This window comes from Rhopalosiphum padi, chromosome 3, assembly GCF_020882245.1.
Source record: "Rhopalosiphum padi isolate XX-2018 chromosome 3, ASM2088224v1, whole genome shotgun sequence".
Lineage (NCBI taxonomy): Eukaryota > Metazoa > Arthropoda > Insecta > Hemiptera > Aphididae > Rhopalosiphum > Rhopalosiphum padi.
In genome coordinates, this window is record NC_083599.1 from 39212617 (window position 1) to 39238931 (window position 26315).

Genomic DNA, 26315 nt, shown 5'->3' on the forward strand with positions numbered 1-26315 from the left:
TTCATCTTATCAATTATAATTATTAACGATCAAACGGCGCGGTTTTTTTTTTTTTTGTCTGTTGTGTAGTGTTAAGAAAACTGTGATACCGGTCAACACACGAGAACGAGACGCTCTTCACTTCATCAGTCATCGATTTGCTCTCGGAAATGATAAGCCTTTGAACGTTTGTTGCGAATTTTAATAATAATGTTTAAAAACATAGAAATAATAATATAATTGTTCTTAAATTTCATTTCTAAGTTCCAATTCTCCGTGTAATTATGAAAAAATAATGCCTTTTTATTAATATTGACGTGTTCTTTATAAATGATTTATAATAAATAACTTATTAGTAATAAGTATCTACATTCAAAAATGAACAAAGACTCATTGCGAAAAATGTCAACTCCCAAGATTGTTAAAACGAGCAAACAAGAAGGTAATCATTTTACTTTATTATATATGTTTTTAGCATATAGTTTTATTGTCAATTATCATCACCAAGACAAATAGATTGTCAAATTATGTTTACCATTTACCCATTACGATTCCTATCAAGGAATCTGAGCAAATGAATTATATTTCATGTTTGGTTAAACTACCGCGGTACTAACAAAAGTATGAGTAGTAGTTTTTCCATTCCAATTCACAAGAAATGTTAACTCAAACTATCAAACTGTTATTTTGACCTAACATTCAGCCAGTTTTGGGATTAGTTTCTGATAGTTGAAAGGATCAGCAATATTTGACTTGGAATCAAAGCCATTGTTATTATTTATAGTCTGAAACGTGTTCCAATACTGCTCTGAGTCCATTATTTGTCTATGTTAATGTATTCACGGTAAATCAATCATAGATTAGTCTGTAACTAAACCCAAATTCTGTGTTGGACAAAATTGTTGTCAACAAAAATCTTAAGATTTTTGCAGTGTTTTTATAACCTAAACACGAATATATACATTAACTTTTAGACAATTTGAAGATTGAAGAAAACTTAAGAACATTTTTTTATTTGCTATTCTTTTAGTATATAAGTCAACATAAATTAATATAAATATTTTATTATACTATTTTTTGTTCTATAGTTTAACATAGACCAAGAAAAAATCTGAAAAATAAGTTATAATATAAATATTAAAATGGTTTTTATGGATACCAAACTTTTTTTCGTAATATATTAATCTTTAAAAAAAATTTCAGATATGGATACAATTTCTGATATTGAAATAATACGAAGCCTTTTATACTGTTTCCAAGGAGTTGATAGTCATTGGATAGAATTCAATCAAAACGAAAAACAATTTATTGTGACAGCACCAGTAAGTGCTTAATACATTTCCTTGTTTATTCAACCTTGCGTATTATTTATCTTATTTATGTATTGTTTTTAATTTATAGTTAGACTTTTATCAGACTAGCAAAGTGAATCGGTTAATAGAACTTGGATATCTTCATAACATTGTGCAAGAATATATTGAAAACAACAATGACAACAAAAATGGCTCAGTAGCTTCAGGAATAGCGCATTGTTTGCATGAAGAACTATGTATTTATTATGACAGTATTAACAAATTGCAAAAAGAGGTAATTAAATTATGTTATACATTATATGGATTGGCATTTATGTAAACATTTTTATCTTATTAATTTAGGTTAATGAAGCATACGAAAAATCCAAACAATATTCACTCGGAAATTTATTGTGTTGGTCTGTACTTTGGTTAGGTCAATTACAGGATTTGGCATATACAGTTAAAATGATTGATGGTACTAAACGAGGCGGTGAGCTAGTATCTGTTATTGCACCATTTGCATACTGTGCTAATCCTTATTTACAACAAATGGCTACTAATATGATCAAAGTTGTAAGTGATGATAACTTGTTATAACCATGATATTATGTAAAACGTATGGGATTATTTTAACAATTTCAGGCGACTAGACCATTAATGATGATAATGTGTCATTGGATGGTTGACGGAGAGCTGTTAGATAATTATGATGAATTTTTTATTTATCAATGTCCAGACATCAATAATCTTGATATGTGGAACAATCGATACACGATTCGGTCAGTACCTGCCTTGTTATGATTATGAATATAATAAATTAATTAAATATATTTATTTATATTATTTTTGTTAAAGGGAATCTATGGTTCCAGCTTTTTTTACTAAAGAAGATGTTAATAGAATTTTTCGTACTGGTAGGTATATAAATTTTCTACATACAATTTGTAAGAGTAAACCTGATTTAACACCATCCAGGAAAACTCTAAAGGATCTTCGAAATTCTGGAGGTGAGTAAATCTAGCAAATATTTATTTAAATTATATTTTAAGCACACTAAAATATGAGTATTGGCTAAAAATTTAGTTTTATTAACTAATAACTATACACTGTGTTTAGATAAAGATTTATTTCCAATGTTAGAACAAGGTAGCATTATTTCTGATTTGATTAACAAAGCTTGTACAGAATCTTCAACTGTAGTACTGGATATTTTAAAAGAAAAGTTTAAGTTATTTTTACACTTCGAAGGACTTCGGCGTTATATGCTCTTAGGACAAGGAGACTTTGTCACAAGCTTATTAGAAATTCTCCAGTGAGTTTCAATTACATGACAATTCATTATATCAATAATGTGTGTATTCTTATATTTATTAATTTGTAATAGGCCTCATTTAGATAAATCTTCAGGTACACTTGGTCCTCATACATTTAGAAATTTTTTGGACACTGCTGTAAGAATGAGCAATGCTCAATATGATGAACCTACAATACTAAAAACACTGGATGTAAAATTATTGCTAACATCTGGAGAAGATTGTGGATGGGATATATTTCAATTGGATTATTCGACCGGTGGTCCTTTAGAAACTGTATGTATCACAATCAGATATTTGAATAACTCAATGATACATTTTAAGTGAGACTGTAGTTATAATTACTATGGTAGATAAGATCTTAGATATATTTAAATAACCTGTATTCAATTTTTGTTATTTGTAAGTTTTATTACCTACTACATAGAAATAATATTACTTATTAAGTAGATTTATGGAGTTTTAATATAGTAAGGGGCTGTATTGTAGTTGTTGTAAGTACATATATTTATATAAAATAATTAAAATCTAAGGCTAAAAAATGATTGATTAAAAACATTTATGAAATAATTTACCATATTATATTATATCAAAATTTATAATCATATTTATAAATAAAAAATATAGATAATATTTTAATAACATTGATAAGATTCAAAAAATTGAGTACTTTCCTTGACTTTTTATTTGCAGACATTTATAATATTATCAAATGATAAACTGTCAAACTTTCATACTCAAAACTAACAAAAAATTTAAACAATAACAAAATTAATTGTTCAGAAATCAGAATATCATTAATCCCTTTAAATGTATACAATTTCATATTGAGATCTAATTCTATGTTCTACATATAAATTTAATTATTTTATTTTTAATAAAGTAAAAGGAATGTTTATTAATATTAGGAAACAATATTAAAAAATTTGATTTTTAACATAGATGTTTTCAGATGGATATAACTTTTTTCTGACGATTTATGTATAATCAATTTCGCGTAATGATATTTATTGAAACCTGTTATTATAATTATTGAATACCTATTATTCTTAGTGGTGATAAACATTAATTTAAAATCTATTCTTAGCCAAGAATTTATACAGTTTATGGATTATACCCAAAAACATATCTTTGATTTGAGAATTTTCCTTGTAGAGGAAAAATATCTAGTTATGCTTTTTCTTTTACTTTAAAAAATTAAATATTGTTTAAAAAGTAATTTCAATTTAAAGAACCAAATAATATTGATTTAACATTCATGTATCTTACTTAATATGTAATCCTACTGTACTTAAATATGAATCATGTATTTAATATTAATTACTACACATATTTAATTTACATTAGTGTACACAACTGTGCCCATCGGGTTATTTATGATACAATAATTAAAAAAATGTGAATACTACCTACAGTAACCTACCAAGACTTAACATTATAATATATATATATAAGTATCAACATATGAATGAAAATAAGAAAGCGAAATGCAAATAAAATTGTATAAATTTTACTCCTAAACAATTAGAGATGTTGATTTCATTTACCAATACTGATATCTCTATTAATTATTAATAAAATTTATATAATTTAATAAAAAAGTTATTCAGATATGATTGGAACCTAAATAGAACCTAACTGTTTCATCTAGAACATTAAAGAAAAAAAATATTTGTTTGTTTTTAGATTTTTGAGTTCAGCGGAAGTGGAAGGTATTCAATTATGTTTGTGTTTTTGTGGCGTCTTAAAAGAATAGATTTTGTGCTGTCTCAAATGTGGAGAGAATTGAATCTACAGATTAAAACTTCATACCACATAGTTCCAGGTAAAACAGTAAAATATAAATATTTAAGCAACTTAAATACAAGAATACTTTTAGGGAACTGAGAGTTAGCAGGTTCTGCACTTGCAACTCCATTTAATTTTTATCCAGAATTGTTCATTGTGTAATCGATGGCATAACCTCGGCTATTTTTAAGTATTTTAAAATATTATAATACATGTTAAACTTACTCATTAGACATTTCATTATTTGTACATTGTATATCAATATATATTTACTAACTTTATCACTTAGCTTTGCCAGAGTCTAGCTGATTTTTTTTGTTCTAATATAATATTCATTTATATATATTAGATATAATTAGCATTAATTCCTGTTTCATTTTTATATCATATAGGTCGTGTATAATGCAGTTATGTTCAATTTCAATTAAAAAAGTCTCTGTTGAAATTTTTTAGCAATAATTAGTCTCATTTGAGGGGGGAATTTTACCTTATGAAATACTTGAACTCCCATATTATAAGTACAGTAGAACCTCGATTATCCGTCTTTCTCGGTTAACCGTAAGGCTACACTTGCACGGACTATACTTACGCGTTGCAATAAAATCTTATCGCCTTGTGTATGAGTAGGTTAAAAATAATAATTTATATAATCCGAAACTTACCGGCAATATTTATTAGATAACTGATAGGTACATATGTATATATTTTATGGGTGAGATAAAAACAGTTGCGATAGTGATCGCATTTTGTTTTAAAAAAGTCAAATATAGTTATATATTACACGTGTGTTCGTTCGCTTGACCGTTGGCATTTTTAGTTACTTTGTGTGTATCAATAAGTATGTCATACTTACTAAAAAAAATAATAAATAATACCTATGTATGTATTTAAAAAAATTTTTGTTGCTCGCTTAATTGTCTTTTTGATTATCCGTCAAAGTTCTGGTCCCGAGACTGACAGTTAATTGAGGTTCTACTGTAACTGAAATAGCGTCCCACTGAACAAATCCGCGTTTATAAGCTAAATGGCTCTATATAACATCTGTAGATTTTAGTTTTGCTCGGCCACAAAATATCTAATGTATATTATAATATGATGGTTAAAATTTTCAAAATAATTATCTCGTGTTTAAAATGGTTCTATCAAATTAAAGTTTTGGGTGGTTGCATGCTATAATTTTTACAATAAAATTAAAAATGGCTCAACAAACTGCACCAAAAACTAACTGTGAACTGTGTTGAATGACCAATTTCAGAAATACGTTATGCCTTGAAGTGGACCAACAACCTGGTGGCAGAAATGGTACACAGTGTACGACAAATACAGTTTTACGTACTATCCGATGTCATAGAAACTGAATGGGAACACTTTCGAGAGGCTATTAATAAAGCGTCCTTGTTGGAGACAGTGATTGAAGCACATAACCAGTTCTTGAAGAATATCTTTAAGAGATCCGTACAAACCGAAGAAACTCATGTAAATTGATAGTTTTTCATTACAAATATAATAGCGCAATAATAAGGAGGACTTAGCCTCAATCCCAAGCCCACAAATAAAAAAAATAACTTTCTCAATTAAAATATTCTAATAAACCATTTTGTATATCGGCCTAACATAAAATATATGCCTCACAATATCGCACATCATGCAATGGTTTTATTATTTATTTATTTTTACAGTCGCTCATTATATTTAAATACATAACTGAAAATAACCTATATTCTAATAGACTGTTTGTTTTATAGGATTTATCCAAAAAAATGCGTCAACTATTCGAATCTGTGTTGGAACTCCGGGGCATTCAAGAAAGGTTTCACAGCCAATCTGAGCATGAACTGAATAGACGTAAAGACCTAGAAAAATATATTGAAGAACATGGTACTTGCAATGAAATTGAGAACAATGATGCAGAAGCAAAAGAGGCGTTCTTGTTGGAAGTTGACAGATATGAAAGTATCATAAAAGAGATCAGTAATTCTTATAAGGTATTATGACTTATATTTTAGATTTGTCTTAGATTTAAGGTGCATCTCAAGGTCAACATTTGGACTTGAAAATCGTAGTATGGTATTATTTATTAAGTAACAGTTTGTAACCACAAACAAGATCAAATCAAAAAGTACCATTAGATGCATTTTCTTGCACATCTATAGCACTTAAATGGTGGTTTTACGATACCTGACACTTTATTTATTTAAAAAAATTGAAACATTTTCTCATATCGTAAAGCATCAACATTCAACATGCATATCTGTTATGAGTTAATAGGTGTTATTCAAAACAATTATGTAGATAGTCTAATTGTACTTAGCTGACATTCATAAAACATTACAAATTAATGATGTCATAAATTTCTTAAGAGAAGCTTAAGAATCTTGAAGTCTAAACACAAGCGGGGCCTAAGATTAACAACAGAACACTATAAAGTATTTGCATATAGATAAAATGTCTATTGTCTAATGAAAAGTCTATATGAATAATGATGACCACAGTAATAGCATATCATTACCTGTATGCTGCATAGCATAATGTTTAATCTGGAACTCAAAAATTGTTAGTGTGGTTACAAAATTGTTATTTTTAGTTTCATTTTGTTGTTACATAATAAAAAAAATATAATAACCAATAGTTTTTAAATCTAAATTTTGACTTTGAAGTGCCATGATAATGCACCATCAGTTATTTTTTAATCAAAACATTATATTTTTGTTTTACCTCAGATTGATTTAGTGAAATTTTTGAAAAAACTCATTAAAGTATCGACTGATGACCAGGAAGCTTTACACTCGTTGGCCAACCGTATAAACTTTAATAAGTACTACAGTAAAACTGATCAAGATTTAGAGAAGTGTGCCACCTATATATGTAGATCTCACAAATAGTCATTAATAAATTATATGGCATCACATGCCTTACATGTCTTCTTTTTGTATAAAAATTAACTAATAATGTAACACTAAACATAAATAATTTAAGTTTGTAATTAACATTTAATTGTTATTGAATACATTTTTTAATTGCTAGGAAATAATAAAAGAAAACAGAAAAAAAATTATTTTTAGATATATGGATGTTTATTTGTTTTGGGATAGAAGAACGAATGTGATGAGCGAATGAGCAAAATTATTTTAAAACAGTTAATCTCTTCTCTGTGATTGAAAAAGAGGGATAGTTACCATTTTGATTGTGGTCTGTCAGATGGTCGAGCAGTTATATTAGAAATAATTTATGCATTATAAAATTTAACGATTTTATGTTATAATTATGTTCAATGAATTAGAGGTATATCCTTAAAAATAAACCTGATAATCACTGATTAAAAGGTAGGATGCAGTTGAAAAGAAATCTAAGACAAAAAATTACAACCAGCTATTCTTCCTTCTACAAATGTAATCTAATAGAACAATGTACAGACAATGCCGGATTTGGAAGATATCAGCCTACTGAGTTTTAGAATTTCTAATGTTTGATTATAGCTGCTACAGCTACTGTACAGTGTAAATAATTCAAATAAATTTTATTTTCTACCAATGTTTGTACTAATTTATCATAAAAAAAAAAAAAATGACCAAACACTCAAAATCAGGCTATATTTTGAGTGGCCCACCGAGTTTTACTCGGTAGCTCGCCAGATCAATCTGGATGGTTTGCCTAGGACAATTAATATGGCAGTAATGGCACCAAAAATAAATAGAATAATGTTGCCTCGACCTAGTACAAAGTATTTAGTAACTTATTTACATGCATGCGTTTTCCTAGTTGTTTTTATTTTTAAACGTCCACAAATTTAAAATTGAAACTGAAATAATTATAGAACAGCTGTTTCCAGACGACTACTAAGGTAGCCACCTTGCATCCCAAAAAATAAAAAACTTTAATTGCGTCCACTTTGAATAAATAAGACAATATTTTTTATTAGTGAATATTACTATAGTAGTATAGTGCATTCAATCGATATTGTATAGGTACATTATAGGTAATATTGATATTTTTACTTAGCACTTTCTCTGTTAAATGCTTGTGACTTCAAAAGGGAGGCTCACCTTATAGTTTGGGAACTGCTACTATAGAGATGTTAGAGAAGAACTATCGACAAATTTTAAACATTGAATTAAATTTAAGACACTACATTTGCATGTGTTGTGTCCGTTTTACACAATGAAGACCAGTGACCACTCACGCTGCATTGCTGTAATGATAATATATAAGACGATTAGACAACAGTTGCAACCGTAATTAAGACTCCAAATCGATACACAATATAATATCATTATTCATCTGTTCATCACATTAATTGTGAAATATCATTTTTATTTTTTTGATATCACTTATACGAAAAAAGTTTCAAAATATATTATTTTTGAACTTGTCAACTTGAATAATTCTGTTTGTAGTTCTGAATTTCTGATATCGAAAAAATAAAAACGATATTTTATCAAGCCTTCTTGGTTCTTTCCCGCGCAAACAGTCTCATCAAAAAGATGTCTTTAATCGTGGTAGAGTTTTACATATTTTGTAAGACAGATACAACACAGGCGACTGTAGCGACCTTATTCACATATTCCTAAAAACAACTAACAAGTAACTAGAACATTTGCGGGCAACCGCTCATAATTTAAATAATAAATATGTTATGTAATTATTGTCTATTGATTATACACTACACTATCATAACTTTATTATGCATAATCGTTGATAATATTATGTATATTTTAAAAACCAATATTTATGAATATTTATCAATTTTTATTATTATTTAAATAAATTCTATTATATTGTAATTTTAATGGAATAATATAAGATTTTTAAGATTTGCATAAACATGAAAAAAATTATATTACTATATTTTGAACACAAAACATCTTAACATAGTCGTAATATGACATTCAAACACATTACCTTATATTCAACCAATATCACATTTTAACTAGGAACTCGCTTCCCAAAAAAAAAACTCGACTCGATAACTGCTGAGAATGATTCTTCCGTCTTCGGAACCATTGTGTATTTCTATTGCAACACCATTTTCTGATTTTCAGTTTTATTTTAATTTTGTAATTTTAAAATAGCTTTTTGAAATCATTCCGGCATAAATCCAAGATAACTGATAAGACAACAATTATTATGCCGTATTGAATGAAATATTATCTGTTGGAAATGGTAATGCCAAAATATAACAAAAAACGAACACCATTAAATAGCACAATGTAATAATATTTTATGTTTTATTCATCATGGAGAGTAACCTCAATAGTAAATCAGAAACAAAAAAATATATTTATATACAATAAATGGAATTAACATAATAACACTCAAAATTCCCTATGAGAAAAAAAATGTATAATAAATATAAAGATAAAAAAAAAATCATTTGTTGGTACAAAGTTATTAATAACATTAGAAAAGTTGAAACAAAATCAAAAAGAAAATAATACATATTCCGCGCACGGGTTTTAAAAAATAGGGAAACACAATTTAATTGTTATAATAATAATTATACTATTATAAAATATTTCTAATTTTGTATTTTAATTATAATCTTAACATTCTTAACTACATTAATCTTCAAAATACAATCTAAAATCATTAGACATACCTACATAGTTGGTACGAGCATTAGAATTTTTTAATGTTCAATGTCGTTATTAGGAACTATTTATGGTGAGTACTAGTGAAAACAGATTTAATATCCTTAACATTCTAATCAATTAATATTTATAATTATCTTATAAGTTATGTTTATTGACTAATTAATCAACATTAAAAAGGAATGGAAATATCCTCCTCAAGTTGCTGCAAGAGAATCAAAACACCTACAATCCCATTAATTAGGAAAACAGTTTTTTAACAATTATATTTGGCTAAGTCTCAAATGTATACAATTTAACCAAAACTAATAGTTTCATAATGTAAGGTAGTTATAGATGAAATCAAGACTTGCACCCAAATTAACCAGTAACACCTCTAAAAAATCAAACACTGAAAATCCAAATAAAATATTTTGGTTAACCCAAACCCAAATAAATTTGTTTTTATAATATTTGTATGATATATAATTTCCTATGTATTTCTTGTGGTTAGTTTGATTATATAGATGATTTAACATTAACAATACTATTACCAGAAAAAATGTTACAATCAATTAAAGGTAAATTCAAATAATATTTGTTTGAAATTAAAATCCGAAAATAAACTAAGATTGTTTAGAACAAATGTTTAGCTGTGTATTATTATTAATATCATAAATCATTTAAAAAAAATTAATAATGCTTAATAAATTTTTTAAGGAGGGTGTCAGCTTTTATAAATAGTTGTGATTTTTCTAGATTAATGAACACCCATATTATTATATTTGTTTAAATGTATTAATTGGGTGTTTGAACACCTGAATACATCTAGCACCTGAAACCTGAATAAATGATTCGGGTGCTAAGCCTTGGATGAAATACATCTCTGTGTGCTATGGGAATTAAAAACTACAAAAAAATATTTAATTTTAATTTCAATAACACCAATTTTGTATTTTTGATTCATTAGATAACTATACTTAATGAACTTAAATAAGCATGTTACGATAACAGGGAAATATAATTTTGAATAAGCTAGTGTAACATTTACAGAAAACATGAATTTTTTTCAACTATACTATTTGTATATTTCAACTGTTGTTTTATTGTATTGTAATGACACCAACTTTTAGGGTATAAGAAATAGAAACATATTTTCTATACATATTAAATTTAAATATAATTTAATTTCCTAAAAATTAAAAATATACGTTATAACTAGAGCGCAGATTTTTATGCACCAGAAAGTATCAATTTATGCCATATACAATGCAGTCAAAATCATAAAAATGTTCAACAAATATGTAAATACGCGGAAAATATCCAATAAATAGACAAAACAATTTTAATTATTTATAGGAGAAATTTTTACAATATTAATATTGGTACTTTTATTTAAATATTGTAAAAAAGGTATTATAAATTAAAATGAATAAACATATGCATTTCTAATTTTTCTTTAATGAAGCTGTGACGTTTTCTGTCTACATATTTTTAAATACAGATGAGAACAAACGTTTGACGTCAACCCAAGTGGTTGGGCCATATTTGAAACAACTATATTATTTAGTTAAATAGTAATAGACAATAGTAACAGCTTAAATTTTTCTTTTATTTCATCAATTATTGAAATGATTTCATGTAATGTCATATTTTAAGTTTATAAATAGATAATTTCTTTACTGCTATCACTAAAAATTGCAAATAAGTGTAATAAAATAATAATTCATTGACAACATTACCATCTTCAAATTATATCTAGAACTTTTTAAATTTTTCTACTTGATACGATTTTATTATATACCTTTTTTTTTTTTAAATTTCACTTTAATTCAATGCAATACATTTTGAATTTTGTAAGAACATACAATAATCATTAAATATGCAAAAAAAATTTAGGACAGTAACTATTATGATTCGTAAAGATTACTGATAAAAATCCAAAAATATGCAATTGCATAAAAATCCGCGCTTCAGTTATAACTATAATAACATAACATTTTAACTAAAACTTAATACCTATAAGAATCATAAACAATTAATTTAGTAAATCTGTTGCAATTTTTTTATAATTATTAATGTTACTGTCAAATAAATCTAAATTCAATACAATTTTCAGTTTCACAATGTCATCATATCAACATAATATGATCAATATTATATCAATTATTAATTAGCATAAACTAATTGTTAATATCTAATGAATAATTTTGATAAATACATATAACATAATATTTAAGTACATTTACTACAAGAATGAAATCTATGAGGAATAACACAAATTTCAAAGTAAATGCTTATCTTATTAAAAATTTTTAAGTAAAAATAATCATGGGTACACAAAAAATTACAAGTCACAATTCTATAATAGTTACTTTACTTAATTATATTTACAAAATAACTCACAAGAACTCTTTCTTTTTTTTTATATAGTTAATATTAAATACCTAAATTGGTAACTGTATGTTTAAGTCAATATCAAAGTCATGTACTGCATATAAATCATCACCCTTCATCACATTGCTTTTTGATGAACTACTATCATTCTAAAAACCATCAATAAAAAAAAATGTTTTATTATTCATGTATTATATGGTATTATAAAAAATTCTAATTTTTATTTATTTACCTTAACGTCATTATTGGTTTCAATATCAGTTTTGGATTCTTCAACTTCTGGAACTATTGAACCGTCAATAGCAGAATTTGTTTTTGCTCTAAACTTCATACATGGTTTTGTACTTCTACGAGTGAATGGGTCATCAATTTTTTTTCCTTTATTAGCCTTGAGTTCCTCCTAAAAAAAAGTTTAATACAATATTATTTTTCTTATATCTTGGCATTTTTTTATGTGCAATAAATATATACCAAAATAGCTTTTTCAGCTTCTTCAACATTTCGCTTACGGTTTCTATCATTTATGTAGCTTATACTAGATATTGTGCTTGTTCTCATTTTGTCTAAGTGATTAGCACGCTCTTCTAAATCTGACAGTTGCTGTTCAATTCTCAAAACTTCTTCTACTTTGCCACTATTTATTAAAAAAATGTATTAAATTATTTATAAATATAATAATAAAATACAATATAAGTATTCAAAACCAAATTATTCCTATTATATTTGACTGAATAATAATCATTGTACATTATAGTTCATTGATCAATCTAGTTTTTAAGCTTGTATATAACTGTTAAACCAACTGTGTTTAATAAAATCACAATTTATTTTAAATGTAAAACATATAATTTGTTGCCAATGATTTTAAAAGCAATTTTAGCTATTAAATTAAAAACTAATTTCTTAGCACTTAATGTAATTATCATATTAACTTAAAAATAATGTTATTGTAAAAACATGTTTTATAACTAATATGGTACTATTTATTAAATTTGTAATAACTGTTTTCACTTTTTTCATCAAATTTGGTCAACACTGAAGAAGTGACCTTTTTCACATATGTTAAATGTACAAACACCTCAATAATTACAGTTTTACATATTAAATAAATTAAACATTAGTAGATTTAAAACGAAAACAAACAAAGTTCATTAATTACATTATTATGAAAATCTACAAAAAAAAAAATGCTATTATAGTATATGTATACTTACAGAGCTTGTGCATCATCTCTATCTTTCATTAATGAAGTCTTTTTCATTGCATAATTATGAGGGTTTGTTTTGAAACGCTCTTTCTCTCGAACAATCTAAAAGATTCAAAATGTTATAAATTATTTAATATTTAGGAATATTAAACTTGAATACCTGTTCAACATCTTCTTCTTTGAATTGATATGCCAGAGCAGCTTTAACATCTCTCACTTTCATTTCAAGTTCAGCAAGAGTAGGTAATGGTATTCTATTCATGTGACAGAGCTCTTTCCACTTAACAAACTCACTCTCTGTAAACTCTTGATTGCTTATAAATTCCAAACGAAAAACTTTTTCATTAGTTCCATGCCTAAAAAAATAAAACCATAATTAATAACAAAATATAACTTTATAATTAATTAATATATATAAATATATATATACTTAAGTCTTAATCCTTTGTTAGTACGAGTACTTCCCAACTGATATACTTTAGCTGTTTCGCAAACGTTACAAATTTCAGCAACCTTTTGAAATAAAAAATATTAAGAATGTTATATACACAAATCAGTATAAAAGCATACTCTATAAACAGGAATTCCATTATAATTGCCGATTCCAATACGAACAAAACAACCTATAACAGTTTTCTCGAATGTTGGCAAGTGCACGAATCTAAAAGTGTGTAAAGTAAATATGGATAGACAGTATAAGAAAGATATTTTAATGATGAATTACTTTTCCATTTTAAATCTTGACAATCTAATTTTATTCAATTCATCTCGTTTTGTAATATAATGTACTTTTTTCTCACTAAAATTATTGAAAAAATTATGATTTTAATTATTGCCTTTAGATTATTAGAATTTCTTACTTGGTATCTGAGTCAGAGTCAAAAAAGTGACGGCTTGATTTTTTAACCGATTCACTTGAATCAGTGTCACTAGAAGAATTACTGTCATCCGAATATATATCTGAAGCTTTTAATTTGGATTGATTTTGATCACTTTGTTTATCACTAGTTTCTTCATCGTCATCGTCTCCTTTTTTCTCCATGTCTTTCTTAAGTTGTTTTTCTTTTTCTTCTTCTATAATAATAGAACAAACACAACTCACCAGTTAAAAGATTACTAATTAATATTCATAATCAACATTAATTTATTGCTTAAACTTAAGAATTGTCTTAAGTTCTTTATTATTAAATATTTTTTAAAACTTATAAATTATATTAAGTAATTAATTAATGATAGCCAATCATAATAATAATTGGATAACATTTTATTTAACTGAAAAACTTTAATCTGATATTCAAATATTAAAAGAATGAACTTTAAAAGAAAATTGCTGTTTTTAAAAATAATTAAGAATATGATATTATTTTTTTTCTTTATGAAATGTATTTTATGATTCTTATATAAAAATTTAACAATGATTTTTACTTATTTTAATAACTGTTATTTAAATTGAGAGTATTAAAATTAAACAAACCTCTTTCTCGTTTTTCTTCTCTTCTTGCTTTTAACAAGCTCATTGCAGCTTTTTTGTCTCCTTTTCCTTTATTTTCTTCAACATTTTTCTTTCTTTCCTTCACACGATCTTTTAAATCTAGAGGAATAGAACCTGAATATGGCGAGTCTGATCTGTTTGAGGACATACTTCTTTCTAATGATTTTTGTTCTTTCATTTCCTTTTTCCTAGCACGTTTGAGCTTTTTCTCTATCTCAAATCTATAAATAAACAAATTGAATAATAACTTATTTGTAATAAAATCATTTTATTTTACCTTGTTTTCATTATTTCTCTAGCTTCAATGCGTTTAAATATTTCAGTTTCTCGTTCTTTTTCAGTCATTTGTGCAAGACGTTCTCTATCTTCATCATCTCCCATCAACTCTTCATCATAACCATCATTGAATTCTTCTTCAGAATCTTCAGAAGATTCGTCGCTAACTATAACAAATAAAAGTAAAATAAGTTCATAAAATTTGAACAAAAAATATTTCAAAAATATTTATTATTTCAATTAATGTATCAAAATAATTGTTTGTATTATGTACCTATAATTTATTTTTAGTAAACAAATATATAAAAAAAAAAGTCAAAGTTTCAAAGATATTCTTATTACATAATTTTTAATTATAGATGAATTTTACTAAACATACTAAATAAATATATATTTAGGTGATTATAATAAATATTTTAAATCATCAATATGCATGAAAAATTGTAATTAATCATAATTATACTTATATATAATGGGTACTGTTTATTTGTTTTTTTATTATAAGCTAGTAATGTATATTATATTACATTGATTGATGATAGGTAAATTGTACTTAAATGTAATTAAGAAGAGAAATTTAAACTTATTTAGTAAAGAAAACATTAATTTAACTCTTTTTATTTTATTAGTAAGTATTAATAAATAATAAGTCAATTTTGATGAAATAATTAGGGTTTAAATGTGTAGGTTAAAAAAAAAGAAGTTGAAATAATTTCCTATAATTTTTTTTAAAAAAATGAGAAAATTATACAAAAATAATGAATAAACAACAAAATATGCTTCAATATGCAAATTTTGAATTATTTTAAACAAAAAGGTAGACACTTTTGTAGTTGCAACTTTTTTTGAAAATATTACAAATTGTTTAAAGATAAAAAAAGCTAATAAAAAATATATAAACAATTAAAAACATATAATAATTAAATAAAGTAAACAAATTCATAGCAACCTAAAATAACAAGCAATTATTTTATTTTATTGGTTTATAATACAATAAAAATTATAAAAGTAGATCTCACAATTTAAATATATATTTATTTTGTATAATTTAATCAACTTTATTTCTCTTTACTAAAATCATCCTAAAGGTTACTAAACTATGAAACCTAATAGCATTAAACATAAAGGAAACTATTCAATAAAATACACAATTAATTTTTAGCTGATGTTATGATGTCCTCCTTGATATTTTCATTACAATTAAATTTAACAAGATATATGTATAAAAAGATTGTAGTATAAAAAATTGAATACACTATTTTATAGTACAAAGATTATATAAAATTATGAGTAATACGACATGGAAGCTACTTTTTAAATGACCTGTATATGCAAGATTATTTTTAATTATAAATTATACATGTTATTATGGTATAAAAATAAAATAAAATATCAAAATGTATTAATGAAAAACAATAGTTAGGTATGCCTAACTACAATCAACTAAAATGTATTGCTCATCTATACCATAATATAGCCAATCTCCTAATAATTTTACATGTCTAGCATATAAACAACAGTGTTTAACTAATCATTGGTTAGAATCAACCATTTAATAGAGTAAAAAAAAAAAACAATTTGAAGTTACTTATGTTGTTAAATTGATTTTTTTTAAGAATCACGAAGTACTCTGAATCACTATTATGAATGGTTTTTTTTTTTATTTATTTTATGGCGTTTCAAGCTGATTTAAGTAATAAAACAAATTATTAATTAGTGTGTTGCTAAGTTACTGAGATATGCCAAGCATTCAGTTTGTTTCAATTCATGTTCAAAAATATTTTTAAGTGTTGGCAAAATGGAAAGATTTATCAATATAAGAAAAAAAAGATTTATTTACTTATATGTTAAGAGAAATGCACGCAAAAAGAAGGCACATTATCCTAAAAATTTTCCAGTCTACTTGAATAAAATTTGTATAACATACTACGTATTTCTTAATTTTAGGCTAATATAATATCATATTAGAATAACACTCAAGTCCAAACTAAAATTTTTTCTCATATTTTAAATGTATTTTTTATGTTATTTTAATTTAATTTTAAGTATATGAACACATACATTTTAAAGAAAGAAATAGTTTATGTAATTAACTGGTATAGAATCAAAACGACCTGTATTAATGTGATCACATTAAATGTAACTCAATGTATATGATAATGTACAAGTTATAAAATAATTGTTTATGAAAACTGAATATGAATGTTATATACTTACTCTGGCTAATCTCTTGGACTGGACTTTGAATATCAGACTCATCGCTGCTCTCCGTTGAATCATCAGACATGTCATATTTTTTTCCAGGCCGCTTCCGGTTTTGTTGTTTTCTCTTTGGCTCTTCATCTGAGGCTATTTCCCCTTCAGACAAAGATGACGAATCAGAATCATAAATAGGCTTCTTCGAGGACTTTTTCTTGGTCTTTGTTGTATAGCTGCGACTAGGCGGTGACGAAACTTTAGAGCGTTTCTTCTTCTTAGCCATGCTCATATCCTGCAAACAGACACAGAAACACACATAAACACAAAATTAAGGATTGCACGATCTAGAGCGCAAATCAAAACACAATATTATTTAACTTACATCGTCGCTAAATTCGGATGACTCGTCAGAACTAATGGCCTTCTTGTGTTTACCCATCGTTTTGTTGAGGGCTGGCGAAATTCGAAAAGAATTCGTACGGAAAATCGATCAATCGGTCTCGACCGTGATCAATAAATGTTTATAAATTATGAAATTACTCACAATTCAGATTTCTGGTTACAAATCGACTAAAAAAAAAAATAGGTACCACGGTCCATGATAAAATAAATAATAATGAATATTGAATAATGATAATCGGTCCGCATCGCGACGCCACTGTCCGTTATGCAGGCGCTAACAGACTGGCCATATATACCGCGGAAACACTGCCCACTATTATTGTACTAGTAGATACACTGTTTTTTTTTTTTTTGTCAGAATCGCGTTATCTTAGCCACTACTCCAGGATGCATGATATGGCGTATACTGTATAGGATAAGCTATATTATCAAATGGGCAAATGGCATTATTCAGCATTATTATGGCAATCGACAATCGACGTTCAGCCATTAATAATTAATTAATAATTCCGATGACTTTGGCGTCCGCCATTGACATAGAGAACATATAAATGCCATCGATGATCGATCACCGGGAACGGATAGAAGGAAATATATATATACATGTATAGTGAATAGTGATGACGTTAATGTCAAAAGTAAAATACAATATTTCAATAGAATCGTTTGTGTAGAACGAATTAAAATCTATTTAAACTATTGGTGTTAAGACTCGTAGCGGTCACCGATTTTGTATGAATGTCGCTGTTGACTATTTGTCGTAAAGTTCATACTTTCATATAAACTGCACCCATATTATCTATAATCTTAAATGGCATCCACCTAGTTAAAATTAAATTAAACCTTTTCATAATGTAAGAACCATTTGTCCATTTCTGCCATACTCTAAACCAGTTGCAGCGGAATTTCAAATAATTTTAATTTTTACATCTGATTGGTCACCATAATTCCCCAGCACTTATAAGTGTAGGAAAAAGGTTCCACAGATCTGACATTTATTCAAGGCTTGTGTCTCTTGTATTTGTCACTTTAAAATTAATATAATCTAACTGTAGGCTTCTTATTTTATTTTTAATTTATTTTATTTTTGCGTTATTACACAGTGGTCTTCAACGTTCAACCTTTTTGGACTCTCGACCCACTTTTTTAGGCCTACATTTTTCGCGACTCACGTAGGGGTAAAAAAGTGAGTCGCGAGTCCGAAAAGGTTGAAGACCACTGCTCTAAACAGTCAAACCTCAATTACATTGCATTTTAATATAAGTTATATAATATATGTAGTGTGATTACAATAGGGGGAATAGTCCTACCTTGTGTATACATTTTATCCAATAAAAGTATCTGTATTTCTTAAAAAAATGTTAGAAAGTAGGTATCATAGGCAGAGCCAGAAATATTGTTCTAGATATATAGAATCTTATATAGCCCACCACCCACACCCCTCTTGAATTAAATTAATACATAATATATAATACATTATAAAATAAGTGCCATTATATCCTACAGCATTAATATTATTTCTATTGAAACTTACATAGATTTTTTAAAATTAAACAATTGTTAATACAATATGTGTATCTCAGGAGTGCTAACCATGAAATGCTGATGTAGCATTAGTATTTTGCTACACTGTTAAGCATTTGAATCAAAAGCACTTTTGTTAACGGTTGGTGTCTTTCCACGAATTAAGATACACAACTGTAGTTGTTTAACTATTTAGTCAGCATTAATGGTTATATCTTTATTTATTGTTTAAAAAAAATATTTAAGTATCAGTTGCACAATCATTGTAAAAAAAAAATTCTCACATTATGTACAATTACTAGTATAGCTAAAACGCTATGTGAATGTAACCAAGAACAAACAATGAACCATCTACTGAAATTCAATAAATGTACAATCACCGGGAATGCTCAGCACTGTTCAAATAACTTATGAAAATTTGAATAACAAAATGATATAAAAAGATAGTACACAATATACACTGTCTGATTTTTAATGTAATATAACATTTTAAACAACAAAAACATTAGTTTTTATAAAAATAAACATTTTTCTTCAAAGAAATTATAAAATTATGCCATAAAAAATATGTATAACCATTAAAATAGTCATTTTATACATCAATATTGTTCTTTGTACAATATTAATCAATAGTTATATAAAAAAAACAAATGTTCCATAAAATTAAAAGTATTCTTTAGGCTTATAATTATATAACTATAATTAATCTAGGATAACACAAAATATATTAACTATAGGTAAATTGACTAATATTAATAGTTAATTTTGAAGGTAAAATAAGTTTAGAGGCCAACAAACAATACAGCAATAGCTCTAAAATTATACCCTGGTTATACCACCATATTTGAGGTAAATTATGTTCGGCTGTATTTTACTGCTAGTGTCGCAGAATTTGCATACCTTAACACTCAGTCTCTGTATTTTATCCACTTTTTAATGGTGTAATAATATTGGTCAAAATGCATTTATTATTTAATAACCATTATTAGTAATATCAGATGTTTCAAAGTCATAAATTTGTTGAATTGATTTGATTATCAATTTAGCGGTATCTAATCTATTTATTTCAGATTGCTTATCAACATCGAAGTTCCACAAACAATTGTTCAATAAAGATGCAAGGTTTTTGACTTCCTTTTCGGGTGACTTAATTGTTTTATCTAAGTTTGTTATTTCATGTAACAGTCTACCATCGCTGCTTAAGAATTCCTAAACATAAAAATATAAAAAGTAATTATGAAGGCTGTTATTTAAGATTTTTAAAAGAACAACATAGAAAATTAATTTCATGGGTTAGGTTAGGTAAAAAATATGTAGATAATAAATTCAGTTAAAGATACTACAGTAAGTTCTGCCTTATGCAATTCAACTTAAAATTTCTTTGTGAACCTTATTTGTACATTAGCAATGTGTATCAAAATATGCATTAGTGACAAATTTAAGCAGTTAACAATTTATAAATTAAATACTTATAATAGGTATTGTTTTCACTAAGTGTTAATTTAACATATTATATTATAACATTTTATAAATATATTAAAAAGACGTCATATCTGCATATATTCTATGTTTTACGATTCTACTGCATACTTACACAACTCATTTATAGTTAATACTAAAGCAAATTTACATATTAATAAACTTGTAGAAGAAAATATGAACTGTGCTTGAATGAAGAATTTATTATCATAAGTTTATTTTAAAACGACATGAATTTTTAAATTTTAAATTATTCAAATATTACAACAAATCATAATAAAATAAAAATATAAAAATAAAACTCTTCACCTGAGTATAGTTCATATTCTCTTTAACAAATTCATAAATTCAATAATGTATAAATTTCCTTTATTATTAACTATAAATAAGCTCTAGTAAGTAACCTGTACATAGATTGTTATGGTATACATGTGTACGATAGACAATACTTGAGAGTTTAATGTTTTCTTAAAAAATTAATGTGTATAAGACAATGTTCTTATTTTTAGGTACTTTTCTGTAATATAACAAAAGGGTATTATTAATACTACCATCATTTAAACCAGGCCCAGCACAAGGCTAAATGGCGCTCCAGGCCAAAATGCCAACTGGCGCCTTTTTCATATCATAATCAGGGCTCGGGACTTAAAGCATTTGCTTATTTTTATTTTTTTTCTACTTTTTATAGTTTTTTCAGAAAATGTCTCGAAAGTGAAGATTGATTTTTTTATAATATAAAGATTTATTGATTTTTTTTTGATTTTTTAGTTAGAAACTTTTCCTAATCATTTTGTTTCAATATTTTTTGAAATCTTTAATTATTATATTATTTTTAGCACAGCTACAAATTATGTCTAGTACCTAATTAATCATGCAAAAAAAATTTTTTAAATGCTTATTTGAGTGCTTATAATAAAGATTTAAGAGCTTTTTTATTGATCTTAAGTGCTATAAGTCTCTAGCCATGATCACAATACTCTGAAAAAAATGTTGTTCATGGACAGAAATACGGAAAAATGATATATTATGCATTTATGCTTAACTTGTACATAATTTGTTATATCATTTAATTAAAAAAAAATAACATGATGCAATATAATGTTTGTGTAATATTATATTATACAGTAAAATCCCATTATAAAGAATGTCATAGAAGTCCCCTGCCGAAAAGCAGGGCTTATTCGAATTTTCTATACAACAAAATTTCCGTTGTAACAAAAAAAAAGTTGGTCCGCTGGAGTTTGTTGTAATGGTATTTTACTGTATTGTTCATATTGTTTTAACATATGGCTAAACAAAATAACCATAATAATAATTATCAATATTTCAGTACAAAGTTTTAGGTAGGTATTCTATATTTAAAAAAAAAATATTACTGACAGTCTGAAAATTGTAAAAAGCAATTTCAGCGCCCCAGGCAATCACCTGAGTCGCCTTACCCACGCAGGCCCTGATTTAAACAATGATCAGGTTAGGTTAGTTAAAAGTTTACTTGTTAGTTAAAAGTAGTTTAGCAATCTCACTCTGATTTTAACATAGCAATAACATTTTAAGATTCAAAAACTGTTTATTTTATAGTAAATATGAATTTATTAAACATTATTGGTCACTACCTCAATCCAACTAAACTTTTTAACATTTATATTAACATCTTTATGCTTACTAAAAAAATATATGAAGAACTAAGTATGATTGGTTAAAAAAGAAATTAGGTAATCTGTACAAATGCGAATGTGATGAATTTTGATAGTCTTGGAAAACATGATTGTGAAGTTTCATAAAACAAGTAAGTTTTATATAACAGAAAAGTACCATTATTTGTTAGTGTTTGGCTTAAATAATCAGTTTTTATTATTTATTTTTTAATTTATCTATTATAAAAAAAATTAGTAACTCACTTTGCAAACAGCATATATATTGTGATCACTAAGCCTTGACTGACAAATGTCTTCTTTTGAATAAGCTAAACATCCGACCCCACAATCAATATGTTTACTTACATGTATCATTTCTAATAATCACAGAGTATACAAATGAATATTAAAAAACTGATCATAGAATAATAATTAAATGTACCAAGTAAAAACTTGCCATCATCTGTTTTCTTCATACTATGGTTATTGACCACAATTATAACATCACTCCAGTCAATAACTTTCAGTGACTGTAATAACCCTGATGTTTTATCCAGCTGTACAGCTATATTATCAGCTGTTAAATCGGTGAGGTAAAATGAATAACTTTGATGAGCCGTACCATCTGCGAGCTCTAATGCCAACGTTAGTAACTCTTTGGCAACTAATAATCTATTAGTCAAATTCATATTACTCATGTGATATTGTAAGGTATGACCACAATCCTCAACAAAATAAACTCGACCACATGTAGCATAAATATTTGGTACATAGCGATATCCATGTAATACCTATATAAATATTGGTTATGATGTTATTATAACCAAGAAATTGTTTCAATAGTATTATATACATAAATATTGAATTCCTCACCTTTAGAACTAAAAGCTCAACACTCACATGTGCAGCGATCCATGCTTCAATCAACGAATGGGCTTTATTGTCGCCATCATCACTAATAACCGAGTTAAAGAAACTATAAAGTAAAGAATTTTGAAACAATTTAATGTTTTTTGAACATATTTCAAGGCTGCGACTATCACCACTTAGCGGTAATAAGGTCCATTGGCCATAAGTTATAATTGTGTCTATATCTGTAGCGATATTGACCGTTTGCTCGAACATTTCAAAAAAATTACGTCCTGGCCCTTTTGCTACAGCATTTACAGTTTTGTCGTTTAGCTTTAGAGTACCAAAGAATATTTTATCATTTCGTTGGCTTGTCCAGAGTTTGAACAAACTCACCATGGATATGTAACTAGCATAATTGGAAAATAATATTCCCAGATCTGCATGCTTTTTGTAATTCAGTTGAAAATCAAGTGCGTTGCAAGAAGAATCGTTTCCTAGATTTAATGGGCCAAATGATATGTTTATATTATGCTCATACAATTCGAGTAATTTGATATTGGCACTGTTTCGGTCATTGATATAAAACGCGACCAATACCACAGCGACATAGAAAATGAGTGTAGGAATTGAAGTCATTTATAAAATTTATATTTTCACGGTCATCTAAAAAAAAAAATAATTATAATATTAATAAATAAAAATATTAACATTATAATAAGAGTTTTACAACTATGATACAACGTCGGTAAAACATTATAAGCGATTGGTATCTACCTAGAAAATGAACAGTTTTCAGCTCAAATACCTACGGATGGCGAATAGTAGTGTTGAGAATTTATTCAAATTTTTTGTTTTCAATACTACAAAATTGATGTATGTCTTAAGAATTTAAGTAGACATTTAAAAAAAATACAAAATGCAAAATCTTAAATTAATAATTATTAATTCGTGTATTACGAATTATGATTTACAATTACGAATGCCGCCGATTACCTATTCCAAACTGACAATTGTACCGAGAATCGTCACACGAGTACCTGTTACTTCAATAGTTTAATATGATAATGATTTTGATAACTAATGCACTACACGCATCTATTATTATTATTATTATTATCCTCTGTTATTATCAATCGTGAGAGAACGGCTACAGTTTTCCTCACTAAAGTTAGATAACCGTGCTCCTTAGGTTATGTTGCGACGGTTTACTACTTAGATCATATTATATTAGTATACTGTATACTAGTATATGATCTAAGGTTTACTACTTGCGGCGGATACAGATTTCTGGTGGCTTACTGGCGTGTTGCTTGATTTTGATATTAACGTTCGTATCGATATACTTGTGTCTAGTATATCTTAGTCCGTGGTTCGTATAGTGCGAGAACACTAGAAAAAAAGTGATAATTTCACTTACAATCGCCGTTTTAATACACATCGTTCTTAATTCGTTGAAATAAATTGGCGTGTTTCAATAAATACAACGGTAACAAGTGAATTTGTTCCGAAATTACATTATTATATTATTTATTTCTGCTCGACGTCTGCGATATCTGAAATAATTTAATTCCGGTCACTTACTTGTATACACATGTAAAAGCACTAAAAGCCCGATTACTAGGTAAAGCTAGGTCTTACTAGTGTAGTAATTTTAAAATAGAGCTAGGGAGTAATCTATATATATTTACCCCTTTTAAATTTATGTGATTCATTATTTATTTTTATTTGTTTATATACTTCGTATACCTTCTCATATAGGTACGAGGTGTGTAAATAAAGTAATGAGACTGATAGCGTAGCTAGTTTCTGGCAGCACTAATGACTTTCCGATTGAAAAGGTTTGTAGATAAACATGTACCTTCGTACGAGTTTGAACTTCGCAGTGTCACGTGTCGGTCTGTATCGATTATATTAATTGTAAACCAATTATTTTTAATACGTTCTAATAATGGGTGACGACAATTTCGAGCAACGATGTGCTATCCGATTTTGTTTTTAATTTTTTGACACTAGAAAATATTAAAATGTCTGTGACTGACCAACTGAAAGCTATTCCAGTAACTGAGTTCCAGAATTGCTACGAACAATGGAAACATCGACTCCAATGCTGTGTGGATTCTCAAGGCAATTATTTTGAAAGAGATAATATAAAATAGTCGCTTTAATTCAATAAAAAAATTATAAAAATATAATCTCATTACTTTATTTACACACCTATATACCTACGTATATGCATGTAATTATATGTATATAATATATATTGTAGATCTATAAATGAGGGTTTTTGATTTAATTGTATAAGTTAACTTGCCCTAATTCAACTGCTTCAACTGCAGCCTGTAATCCTGCAGGCTTACCACCATATATTAACTGAACTAAGGAATAAGAAATAGGTCTAATATTAAAATACATATTTATAGTTTAATATCTATTAAGAATACAATTAATGCATTGAAAATACTTGAAAGTTGAAAGAATATATTATGCAAATAGAATGCAGTTGTTGAGATCCGGCCAACGGTTAATGGGTATTGTCCGAGTCAATAGAATAGTTTGTTTATATAAGCATATACAATATATAATCACAGATGTCTATATTATAATATAGGCATTTATGAGACTATATAGTATATATACAATAAGATGTATATTATGTAGTAAAATTCTGATGATGACACTATTTTTAGCCATTGACTACAAAGAAAGGCTATCAATTATCATTACGCACTAATCAATATTCAATGCTAGAATTTACTGTTTGTAACTATAGGAATTGTATATCCTAGGATGTACAAATTGAGTGAATTAAAACTATTATAAACGAAAATAAAAATTGTAATTATATATTATGAAAGCAAATTATTGAGTTTTTTTAAATTTTTTGTATAAAAATAATATTTATTTACACACA

General features: G+C 26.7%; 3 protein-coding genes across 5 annotated transcripts; 1 reads left to right on the forward strand and 2 right to left on the reverse strand.

The window, feature by feature from the left end:
* The first annotated feature begins 80 nt into the window (after positions 1–80).
* On the forward strand, positions 81–7440 carry LOC132926371 (gamma-tubulin complex component 3-like). The gene is made up of 12 exons (XM_060990723.1): positions 81–421; positions 1183–1301; positions 1381–1566; positions 1635–1847; positions 1917–2053; positions 2130–2281; positions 2391–2586; positions 2659–2863; positions 4274–4412; positions 5631–5851; positions 6121–6360; positions 7096–7440. Exons 1-12 carry the CDS (start codon positions 358–360, stop codon positions 7255–7257), a joined length of 2034 nt encoding a protein of 677 aa, XP_060846706.1. The 5' UTR covers positions 81–357; the 3' UTR covers positions 7258–7440.
* A 4862-nt stretch (positions 7441–12302) lies between these two features.
* On the reverse strand, positions 12303–18133 carry LOC132924636 (RNA polymerase-associated protein Rtf1). The gene is made up of 13 exons (XM_060989056.1): positions 17896–18133; positions 17532–17805; positions 15316–15481; positions 15021–15259; positions 14407–14620; positions 14271–14345; positions 14117–14207; positions 13977–14059; positions 13707–13902; positions 13554–13648; positions 12811–12973; positions 12572–12739; positions 12303–12488 (listed from the first exon to the last, which is right to left on the reverse strand). The coding sequence occupies exons 1-13, from the start codon at positions 17950–17952 to the stop codon at positions 12390–12392; spliced, it is 1920 nt and encodes a 639-aa protein (XP_060845039.1). The 5' UTR covers positions 17953–18133; the 3' UTR covers positions 12303–12389.
* A 1508-nt stretch (positions 18134–19641) lies between these two features.
* Positions 19642–24453, reverse strand: LOC132927274 (uncharacterized). Of its 3 annotated transcripts, none has more exons than XM_060991776.1 (5): positions 24214–24453; positions 23426–24067; positions 23010–23343; positions 22817–22929; positions 19642–20648 (listed from the first exon to the last, which is right to left on the reverse strand). In XM_060991776.1, exons 2-5 carry the CDS (start codon positions 24038–24040, stop codon positions 20412–20414), a joined length of 1299 nt encoding a protein of 432 aa, XP_060847759.1. In that variant the 5' UTR covers positions 24041–24067; positions 24214–24453; the 3' UTR covers positions 19642–20411. The 3 variants fall into 3 exon arrangements, with proteins under 3 accessions (XP_060847759.1, XP_060847760.1, XP_060847758.1); XM_060991777.1 differs by having other exon boundaries at positions 24210–24453; XM_060991775.1 differs by having other exon boundaries at positions 24179–24453.
* Positions 24454–26315: the final 1862 nt, after the last annotated feature.

Excerpts from the sequence above, each read along its gene's own strand:
- LOC132926371 (XM_060990723.1), top strand. The coding sequence starts at position 358 with ATGAACAAAGACTCATTGCGAAAAATGTCAACTCCCAAGATTGTTAAA. Across the intron at positions 1,302-1,380 it reads AATTTATTGTGACAGCACCA|TTAGACTTTTATCAGACTAG; the intron begins GTAAGTGCTTAA and ends TTTAATTTATAG. Across the intron at positions 2,054-2,129 it reads AACAATCGATACACGATTCG|GGAATCTATGGTTCCAGCTT; the intron begins GTCAGTACCTGC and ends TTTTTGTTAAAG.
- LOC132924636 (XM_060989056.1), bottom strand. The coding sequence starts at position 17,952 with ATGGGTAAACACAAGAAGGCCATTAGTTCTGACGAGTCATCCGAATTT. Across the intron at positions 14,208-14,270 it reads TCAAGATTTAAAATGGAAAA|ATTCGTGCACTTGCCAACAT; the intron begins GTAATTCATCAT and ends ACACACTTTTAG. Across the intron at positions 13,649-13,706 it reads AAGAAGAAGATGTTGAACAG|ATTGTTCGAGAGAAAGAGCG; the intron begins GTATTCAAGTTT and ends TGAATCTTTTAG.
- LOC132927274 (XM_060991776.1), bottom strand. The coding sequence starts at position 24,040 with ATGACTTCAATTCCTACACTCATTTTCTATGTCGCTGTGGTATTGGTC. Across the intron at positions 23,344-23,425 it reads TTGAGCTTTTAGTTCTAAAG|GTATTACATGGATATCGCTA; the intron begins GTGAGGAATTCA and ends ATATTTATATAG. Across the intron at positions 22,930-23,009 it reads TATGAAGAAAACAGATGATG|AAATGATACATGTAAGTAAA; the intron begins GCAAGTTTTTAC and ends TGTGATTATTAG.